Source organism: Erpetoichthys calabaricus, chromosome 12 (assembly GCF_900747795.2).
Source record: "Erpetoichthys calabaricus chromosome 12, fErpCal1.3, whole genome shotgun sequence".
NCBI lineage: Eukaryota > Metazoa > Chordata > Cladistia > Polypteriformes > Polypteridae > Erpetoichthys > Erpetoichthys calabaricus.
Genome location: NC_041405.2, coordinates 130,853,851 through 130,863,941, shown reverse-complemented (window position 1 = coordinate 130,863,941; position 10,091 = coordinate 130,853,851). Strand labels below are relative to the sequence as shown.

At 40.1% G+C, this 10,091-nt stretch overlaps 1 protein-coding gene across 2 annotated transcripts; it reads left to right on the top strand.

Moving 5' to 3' along the window:
• The first annotated feature begins 89 nt into the window (after positions 1 to 89).
• Positions 90 to 9,985, top strand: LOC114662628 (zinc transporter ZIP3-like). 2 transcript variants are annotated; one of them, XM_028816217.2, is made up of 3 exons: positions 90 to 918; positions 5,117 to 5,467; positions 5,576 to 9,985. In XM_028816217.2, the coding sequence occupies exons 2-3, from the start codon at positions 5,261 to 5,263 to the stop codon at positions 6,308 to 6,310; spliced, it is 942 nt and encodes a 313-aa protein (XP_028672050.1). In that variant the 5' UTR covers positions 90 to 918; positions 5,117 to 5,260; the 3' UTR covers positions 6,311 to 9,985. The 2 variants fall into 2 exon arrangements, with proteins under 2 accessions (XP_028672050.1, XP_051790632.1); XM_051934672.1 differs by lacking the exon at positions 90 to 918 and adding an exon at positions 1,211 to 1,251.
• Positions 9,986 to 10,091: the final 106 nt, after the last annotated feature.

The following is a 10,091-nucleotide window of genomic DNA, read 5'->3' as shown; positions in this document are numbered from 1 at the left end:
TGCCATGTATACTGGATTCCAGGCCTCCTTGTCAAGTCCTTCTTCATCAAGATACTTGTGGCCTATTTTATGCCAAATAGTTACTTTTGTATTACAATACCTGCTTGCAAAGGATTATTTGGCATCTGAAATAACTAGTTTGTAATCTTCCTACAGATTGCAAGGACCCTCTCCGTAAAAGATGTACTATTTGTTGTCTTTACTCTTAGTGGTAATCAGTCTTTTAGATGCATGAGTGGAGCTTCACTGACCCCTTGTGATGAAAAGGTTGGGTTGACTCAACAAATACTTTTAATAGGTGCTTCGATATTCTAAAGATTAATAACTTACAGTAAACATGAATGAATGGTTCACTTGACCAAGAAAATTATTTAAATTGTAGTGAAGAAACTTTAAGGGCCCTCAAATTGGATTTATTTTTTGGATGATCAACGGGAATAGGATGGAAGAGAAAGTTGGAATTATCTGTAATGTTATAATTAGTGGAAAAAAATGGAGACCGTAATGCTAAAAATGACCTTTCGGCGCAGTCAACGCGATGGAGGCTAGAATGACGGTATTAGAATTGACCGCACAATCGGTAATTTTCTAAAGTATTTGCCGCGTTTCGATATGGAACGTAGGCGATTTTTTTAATAGCTGCAGCTGGGCATCTTTAATAAGCTCAATATTCGTTCATACCTGCATAAAATTCTATGGGTTTCCGTATCATGTATGTGTTTCATGTTAATGTAGTAGTGTCGGAACTTTTCTTAAGCGACACTGAGAGGTACTATTTCCATAACGTACTCCTGTTTGATAAACAAGTATCACACCAATAGCCGAACATGATGTAAGAATTTTCTCCAATCAGCGAAGACGGTAGGCGGAAAAACTGGTCTTTAGGAGGCGGAAGTAATTGTAACAATCGGATCGTAGGTAAGATATGCGTGTGGATTTTTTCTTTTTAATGCATATATTTTAACAAGTTACTGACACGATTAAAAATTCGCAACAAAAAATAGGTATTATGGCATGAATAAAACGGTCACGACCACTGAAAATTTTGCAAAACTCCTTCATTGACTACGTTTATCTCCTAATCGAATGGAAGCCGCGGTTGCAGCATCTTACTAACGATGTCTCCGCGGAGTTTCGGTTTGGGGGTGGAATAGAATTGTCTTTAAAGGCGGACGTTTTGATTTTAGTTAGGCTTGACCAAAAAGTAAACACTGTCATGTCTGGATAATTGGTGGAACAGAACCACTAAAGGTATGGCATTCTTAGACTAGCCATTGAATGATTGCTGCACGGCTCTCCTCTAGTGGATGACATAGTATTCGACATTCACTACCTTCTCTCTCCCTACCGTGTCCGGAGTTCTTGGTGTAGCCGGATAACATAGTATTCGACATTCACTAGCTTCTCTCTCCCTACCTTGTCCGGAGTTCTTGGTGTAGCCGTACGTTGAAATGTATGCATTATTTTGTTAATAACAAACTGGGTAATCGTGGTTTGCGGTGTTATGGTTGGGATGACGTCGTCTTGCACATTTTTGTCTGCGAGTACGAGTGGGACTAGATTTGTGCCAATTTATTGAACATGACGCACCTCTGCCTGTTGTCATTTGTATCTCTTGCCGGCTTTCCGGAAGCGTTAATTTCCTGGCTCCACTTTTTATTTTATTCTTTAATTTCCTCCGTTTAGGAGCATGGTGAGCTAGCAAGATCGCATTTTATTTCTGACAGGTTTTGAAGAACCGATATGCTGAGCAAATTGTTCACTTATTCTTGTTAAGCAGTTCTTGTGCGTTTTTTTTTTTTTTTAACGTCAGGTGATTTGTAGACATTTGTGCACTAGATTAGGACCACTAATATACTGTAGTCATGTGGAAAAATTAAGTACACTCCTTGGAAATTGACTTTTTTTAAAGATATTTGAATAGGTGAACAGTGCCTACTAATAAAGGTGATAAACTTGAATAAAAACTTAAGGAAAATCGCCTTTTTTAATCGTGCAACGGTCTGCTATGAAAAGGTAAGTAAACCCTTGGCTTCAGAAGCTGATATTGCTCCTTTATCAGAAATTATTTCTTGTGGGCATTTTACATAGCTGCCCTCCAGTCTCTGACACTGGGAAATTTTTTGACCGCTTCTGCATGCAAATTCCTTTTTTTACAAGATGTTTGTGGGTTTTCATGCATGTACTGCCAGTTTTTCACCCACAAATTCTTCCCAACTGTTTAATGGGATTTAAATCATGGCTTTGACTAGGCCAAGCCATAACAGACTTTCCATTTCTTCTTTTCAAGCCATTCTTTCATAATCCAAAGCACACCAGCAAATTTACCACGTTGAAAGTTTAATTTCTGGATTCAGCTTTCAGACAGATGACTTCAAATTCTCCTCAAACACCCTTTAATATGATGCAGAATTTGTAGCTGACTCAATGACTGCAAGCTTCCCAGGCCCTGAGGCAGCAAAGCAACCCTAAACCATAACGTTTCCACCACCATGTCTCGAAGCTAGTGTGAGGCTTTCTCTCCTGAAATGCTATGTTTTAGTTTGTCCCAAAAATGTCTGTTAATGTGGCCAAACTACTCTTATTATTTAATGCGTCTGGCCAGTGCATGTTTGTTCCCGAAGTCATGGAATTTGCCTGTTACTTCAATGGCAAACTGCAGTCTCGCTGTTATTTTTGGACAGCAAAAACTTTTCCTAGCACACCTTTATATTGCAGGTCAAATTCGTGCAGTATCTGATGCATGCACTTTGACACCAGCTTTCATAAGAGTTACATGCAGATGAAATTTTGGGGTTCCTGGAGACTTCTTTTTAGCTAGTCCTTGGCAAAAGCAATCGTTTGGAAAATGTACAGGTTGTATAGATTTCATACAGTGAAATGATTGATTTCACATAATTTGGTGATCTTTTTAAATCCCTTGCAGACTCCTTTCTGATGGCCCTTAGAGAGGCTCTTTTGATCTTGGCATGATGACACCACACATATCAATAGCAAAGAGAACATCAGACCTGCTCTCTGCAATTTATTTAAGTCCGAGTTCCATATGCGTACTCCATAAGGAGGCTGTAATCACTGGCACCTGATCTGGAACACCTGATTCTATTGTTAGGGATTTGAAGTGGTGGTAACATACGGTGGACTTGCTTTTTCCAGGTTAAAAATCTGCAATTTTTGTTCATAAATAAGTGTAAATAACACCATGTTCAATTTTAGGAGTCATTTGTTCAAGTATATTCCTTTTACTGCTTGCATGAAGATACACTGGGTATAGAAAAGAATCATCCATTTTGAATTATTCCCATTTTTTTTTTTTTTTTTGCTTTACAGCCTTAAATGAAAACACACACAAAAATATTTCTTCCCAGCTTTACTTACTCCATGCAACCTATAACATCCAAGTGTCACAGCTACAGTTCAGAGAAATTAAAAAAAAATCAAAACCAAGACATACTGAGATTAATGTTGAACCCACTTTTGCTTTAATGACAGCCTTGATTCTGTTGGGATACTTCTTTGTCAGCTTTGCACATCTATGTTGAGAAATATTTACCCACTCTTCTTTACAGAACTGTTCAAGTTCAGTCAAAGTGGATGGTGAGCGTTGGTGGACTGGCTATCTTCAAATCTTTCCACAGATTTCAATGGGATTTAGGTCTGGGCTGGGCTCTGACTTGGCCACACCAAGGACATTCACTTTTTTCTCCTTCAGCCACTGTGTGGCCAATTTTGCTGTTTGCTTCAGTCATTGTGTTGAAAGGTGAACATTCTGCCCATCTTCAACTGTCTGGCAGAGGGTAGCAGGTTTTCCTCAAGAATGTGACGGTATTTTGCCCCATCCATTTTTCCTTCTACCCTAATGAGAGCCCCATACCCTACGGCAAGAGAAAACCCCCCACAACAGGATGCTGCCACCTCCCATGCTTTACTGTAGGTATGGTGTGTTGTGGTTGGTGAGCTGCATTGGGATTTCCGCCAGGTGTACCGATTGGTATTAAGGCCAAATAGTTTGATTTTGGTCTCCTCTGACCATAAGACCTTTTTCCACTTGGCAATCAGAATCTTCCAGCTGCATTCTGGCAAAGCTCAAACAAGGCCTAAATGTGGCCTTTCATGAGAAGTGTCTTTTTCCTTGTGACCCACCCAAAGAAGCCACAATTGTGGAGTGCTTGTAAAAATTATTGGCACATGCACACAATGACCACTCTTTGCCATAAAATCCTGTAACTCTTCAAAGTGGTCATTGCCCTCTTGGTAGCCTCTCTTACCAGTTTCCTCCTTGCTCTTCCATCCAGTTTGGAGGGATGGCCAGATCCAGGGAGGATCCTAGTAGAACCAAGCACTTGCCCACTTCTTTATTATGGACTTTACTGTGCTCCTTGGGATTGATAAGCCTTTTGAGAATTTTTTTGTATCAGTCTCCTGCCTTATGTCTGTCCACAACTCTATCCCTGAGATCGTTTGAAAGTGACTTGCCACCCATAGTCAATCGTTTGCTGTCAGTTGCACTACCAAGCAAGGGAATGGAATGCTCCAGGAACAGCTTCACTATCACACTGAATACAGTTGATCACAGGTGGAAGCCAGTAACCATGGTCTGCAATGGAAATGGTGGGCACTTGCACCTGATTGAGTTTAGGAGGGGGGGTGATGCTTTATTAATATCAGTATTTCTTGTTTTTTATTTTTTAAAATTCTTCTGAACTGTAGCTGTGATATCTTTAAGTTGGATGTTATTAGATTGCATTGAGTTAAGTAAAGCTGGAAAAAAATATTGGTTTGTGTGTTTTCATTTAAGGCTGTAAAGCAAAAAAATGGGAATATTTTGAAGGGGGGGGATTCTTTTCTATACCCACTGTATGTTTCCTCTTCACATATGTTGGAAGATGTCAACAATTTCCTAGGCTTGTACTTAGTTTTTCACATGACTGTATATATAACAAACTCGATTTTCCTCCTTCCAACTCTGACCATTTTTTTGAGGTTTGATCCCTCACTGGTGTTAATGAACAGAGATGATTCTTGGTAATCTGAATGCTTTTTGGTTCACTAGTTAAATTTGTAAAACATGTTTGCCTAAGTTCCCTTGAGTGTTTATTTCTTTTCCCTTCTACAGCCCAAAGTACAAAGTGTGGGTCCTTAAGTCAAAGAGGTCACAGTTTGTGTTATACTGACCTCCATGCCTGGAAGCGTGCCATTACAACTTCCTCCTCCTCCTCCTCCTTCTTTTACCCCCTTGTGACAACATATCTGGCTCAGGATGGATATTGTGATTGCAAAGGTGCTCTGCCTGCTTGGCGTGTTTGTCTTCATGATGGTAGGATCACTTGTTCCTGTGTGGATCATTCAAGCAGATTATGAGAAGGCCTACCGATCAAGAAAGATTCTGTCTCTTTGCAACTCCTTTGGGGGTGGTGTCTTCCTAGCCACATGCTTTAATGCACTGCTCCCTGCAGTGCAAGAAAAGGTAAGTGAGCCTTCATATGCCTAAAATCACCTCACCACAATAATTGGCAACCTCTTTATTCTCTACTTCTTTGCTTATCATGCCATCCTTATTTGTTTACATTCCAAGGTAGCTGATGTCTTGCAACGGGTCAACATTAAGACAGATTATCCTCTGGCAGAGACGATGATGCTGGTTGGCTTCTTCTTGACGGTGTTTGTTGAGCAGGCAGTGCTCACCTTTCGCAAAGAGACACCCCCTTTCATTGACCTGGAAACCTTCAATGCTGGTGGTTCAGAGGCAGGTAGTGACTCGGAGTATGAAAGCCCATTCATCAGTGCCTCCCAAGGGGGCAGCCGCCACCATCACCATCATCACAGTAACCACCTGCGACCATCAGAACTAGCCCGTGCTGGTCCTTTGCGCCTTGCCAGCTTAGTCTTTGCACTGTCAGCCCACTCGGTTTTTGAAGGATTGGCACTGGGGCTGCAAGACAAAGGGGCAAAAGTCACAAGCCTTTTCCTTGGAGTGGCAATCCATGAGACACTTGCAGCAGTGGCTCTGGGAGTCAGCATGGCCAAGGCATCACTGTCCATTAAGGATGCAGCCAGAATTGCTACCATAGTGAGCTTGATGATTCCTCTGGGAATTGGGGTGGGGATGGGTATTGAGAGTGCCCAGAATCTTGCTGGCAGTATCACTTCGGTGGTTCTTCAAGGTGTGGCAGCTGGCACTTTCTTGTTTGTGACCTTCTTTGAGATTTTGGCCCGTGAACTGGAAGAAAAGCAAGACCGGCTCCTTAAAGTTCTGTTCCTCATTCTGGGATACACAGTGCTGGCCAGCTTGATCTTTATCAGGTGGTAAGGATTTGCTGGTCAACATGGTGTTCTTTCTTTTAGACTGTTGGAAATAGGGAAGAGTGTGGACGCTTTTGAGTCATGTCACAACAGATGGACCTTTTTCTGCATCATGCTCCTCTCACGCTAAAGCACTACTGCATTCTGAATCGGTGGTACACTGTTGATATAATCAGTTTGAGTGTTGAAGTGTGTGTGTCTGACAGTAAGAGTGAATGTGTTTGCATATGCATGATCACACTCTTCGCTAAGAGTTAGCAAGTATTTGTCTTCATATATGTGAGTTTGTGAATGAGTATCTTTTTGAGCGTTTGTGTGGTAAGACCATAACTTATCTATTGGTGTGTATGTGTCAGCAAGTCCCTTTGGTTAGTGTGACGGCATGCGACTATGCTCAAACCCAAGTGTCTATAAAGACTGCAGATTTATTAAAATCAAAAGGGGGTAGTTAATTAAACACAGTGTAAGTTCATTCTCACTGAACCGTTAATAAAAGGGTCTGGTGGTGTCCTAATTGTTATGGGGGTGTCTGATAAACTTTGGCCTAAGAATTCCACAAAATTCCCAGTTCCATTTATTTCTGACTCACATTCTTTTTAGGCTACTCCACTTTTATGCTTATGAACTGTTGTCTTTTGGTTTATAACTCCATCTCCCATCTTCTTGGAAGAGAACAGCTGTTTATACTACAGATTAGTTCAACACTTAACTTTATGTGCCAACACTCATGTGTAGTATCAACCAGTGCTGTTAACGTGTCCCTATAATCTGAGTCTACAGTATATAAAGCTGTTAGGAAGGAAGAAAAGAGGAAATGTGTTACTGATCTAAATATGACATATTTAAAACTGCTTGGTTGTATTTTATGGTAATCTATTGGGAAATTAACAACACAGAAATGGATGGTTGAAAAAATGTCAGTTCAATACAAACTGATAGTACTGTTAGACCAGTGGTGGGTAAAGTTGTTCCTGGAGGGCCGCAGTGGCTGCAGGTTTTTGTTCCAACCCAGTTGCTTAATAATAAGAAGCACTTACTGCCCGAGTAATACTTCTGCTTCATTTTAGTTGACTCGCTCATTAAGATTTTGAACCCTTATTGCTCATTTTAGTCTTAAACAGCTGTAGTCTCGGTTTTTGCTCATTAAGTAGCAATAGGCTGCAAATGACAAAAGAAACCAACATTTCTCCATTTAGCTTGTTTCTGATTTCACCCGTGTGTGTGTGTATTGTGCACTACTTGATTTAATTAAATACTTCAAAGTCAAAAGTCAAAGTGAACTTTATTGTCATCTCAGCCATATACAAGTATACAGATAGACGAAATTGCGAAGCTCAGGGTCCACAGTGTAACAACATGATGTGCAAATAATAATTTAAAAATAGAATTAAAATTTAAATTAAAAATTAAAACACAAACAAGACAAGACATTGTGCAAAGACAAGACAAAGAAGTAGCAGCAATATCGATGTGTAAGATATGTAATATAATAAATAAATTATAGATAATACAGAAACGATCGGTGTATGATCATAGTTGTTTAAGACGTGTAAACAATGACAGGTCAGAATGTTTCACAGCAGAAGGATAACAAGAGTGTCAAAATACTTAAAGGTCAGTAGGAGATTTTCAGTTCTTTTCTACCTGCACACTCGTCTTTGCGGGACAGTGGCTCACATGTATAAAAGTTCTGTTTTTACAGGTGGTTGAGGCCGTGTGGAAGGTCCCAGGGGGCAGCCTGGTGTTAAGGAGTCTAACAGCTTGGGGGTAAAAACTCTCCTGCAGCCTGGCAGATCTGGCTTTGATGCTGCAGTATCTTCTCTTGGATGGCAGAAGTGTGAAAAGTCCATGTGATGGCTGTAAGGGGTCTTGCACAATGCTGCAGGCCTTGCGGACACTGCGTTTGTAAAATATGTCCTGTAGTGAAGGGAGAGGCACCCCAATAATATTCTCTGCTGTCTTCACTATCCTTTGCAGGCGCTTGCGGTCGGATATGTTGCAGTTGCCATACCAGACTGTGATACAGCTGGTCAGAACACTCTCAATGGTGCCTCTGTAGAACATGGTGAGGATGGAAGGGGAAGACGTCCTCGCTTCAGCCGCCTCAGGAAGTGTAGTCTCTGCTGGGCTTTCTTGATAATTGATGAGGTGTTATTAGGTGTTACTTGGAAATAAAGTGAAGAGAAAAAAGTGAAGGACTGAGAATTACTTATCCATTTTTAGGCTTCAAATCATTTTATGATATACTTGGAAAGGAAGAAAAATCAAGGATATGAGAATGACCTGACATGGCAGAGTTAAACCACTAACATGCCATGAAATTATTGATAAGGATTGTTTTCTAATTAAGAAAATGGGTTGGAACAAAAACCTACAGGTACTGCGGCCCTCCTGGACTGACTTTGCCCACCCCTGTGTTAGACCATAATACGGAAAGCATTTTTCAGTAACATAAACTCATGGGATAGGGGTGACTTTTTTGTTTTAGAATTTTTGGTTAAATGATTATTAAAGCCTTTCCACATCCTTAGAAGGTAGACTTTTTTATCCTTAATGTAATGATTGGAGACAGTTGTTCAGGTTATTTGTTTCACTTCTTTGTACAGTATGTTGTGTCGTTTTCCAGGAATATGTTTACTTCATATACATTCTGGATCAAGTGTTTCTGTAAATAACAACCCATCCCCATCCTCCCCTACAAACCAAATATCTCTTTATTACCAACTTTATTTCAGTCAGATAAATTTGGATTGTTTTACTTTTTGATTTTCACAAGGTGGCAGTGTCTGACAAAAGTAGATTTTTTAATAGGAGAAACCTTATTGCCATGTGTAAGTTTTGGCTTTGGAAGAGTAACAAGACAGTAAAATAAGAAGAAATATCAAGAATCCTTGTTGTTGCTATGAGCAGTAGGTGGAATGCTATGAACTGGGCCTGTATCTTTTTATGACACACTATCTCCCTAATTTGATGGTCTTTCCCCCAAACATCCCCTCTGCTGCTATTTTTCTTCCTATCTGCTTGTGGGTAGATCTTAGGTACAATTGAAGTTTTGGAAGAAAAATTGAGACTTTGTTTACCTTCCCTTTTTTTGTTTTCAGTGGGGCTACAGTATCTTGGTTCTCAAAAGCTACATGCATTCCCAAAGTTCATCTGGAGAGTTCATTATCTACTTGATTGTGGACAGACTGATTGATCTAGGTGGAGGCTGTGCTAGTCTTTTTCCCAGGAGATCTTGGCATCATTTCTCATGCTATCCTCTGCTGTTGCTGTTTAGTGATGGTGAATGGGTGTGTTTGTGCCAATATGGTGCTAGTTACTGTGCAGATTTCCCGTTTTACTACTGAGATTTTAATATTTTGTTCAAACTCAAATACAGAATGGTTACCTTACTTGAATTTCTTCACATTTCAAATATCATGGAGCCACTTGGAGAAACGAAAGATGAACGACATGACCTGCACCTCATCTTGAGTATTTTCGATCACTGAGTGGCCCGCAATGTGGGCAATGGAATATTGCTCCTCTGTAATATACATACACACTGGGACTGTTTTATTGGGTTTGCTCTGATATCAAAATGTTCTGTGTATAAGCTTTTAGGAAGTGGTTTGACTTTCCGGTCTTGTAGATTATTTTATTGAAATGCTTAAAAAAAGCGAATAAATTGCTCAAAATAGTTTCTTGTCTATATTATGTTTTTGCACAGTCCCATACTTTTCTGGGGCAGAGTCATAACCAGAAAGACAGCAATTTAATTGCTCCTTCACATCCTGTTTTGTGGACTC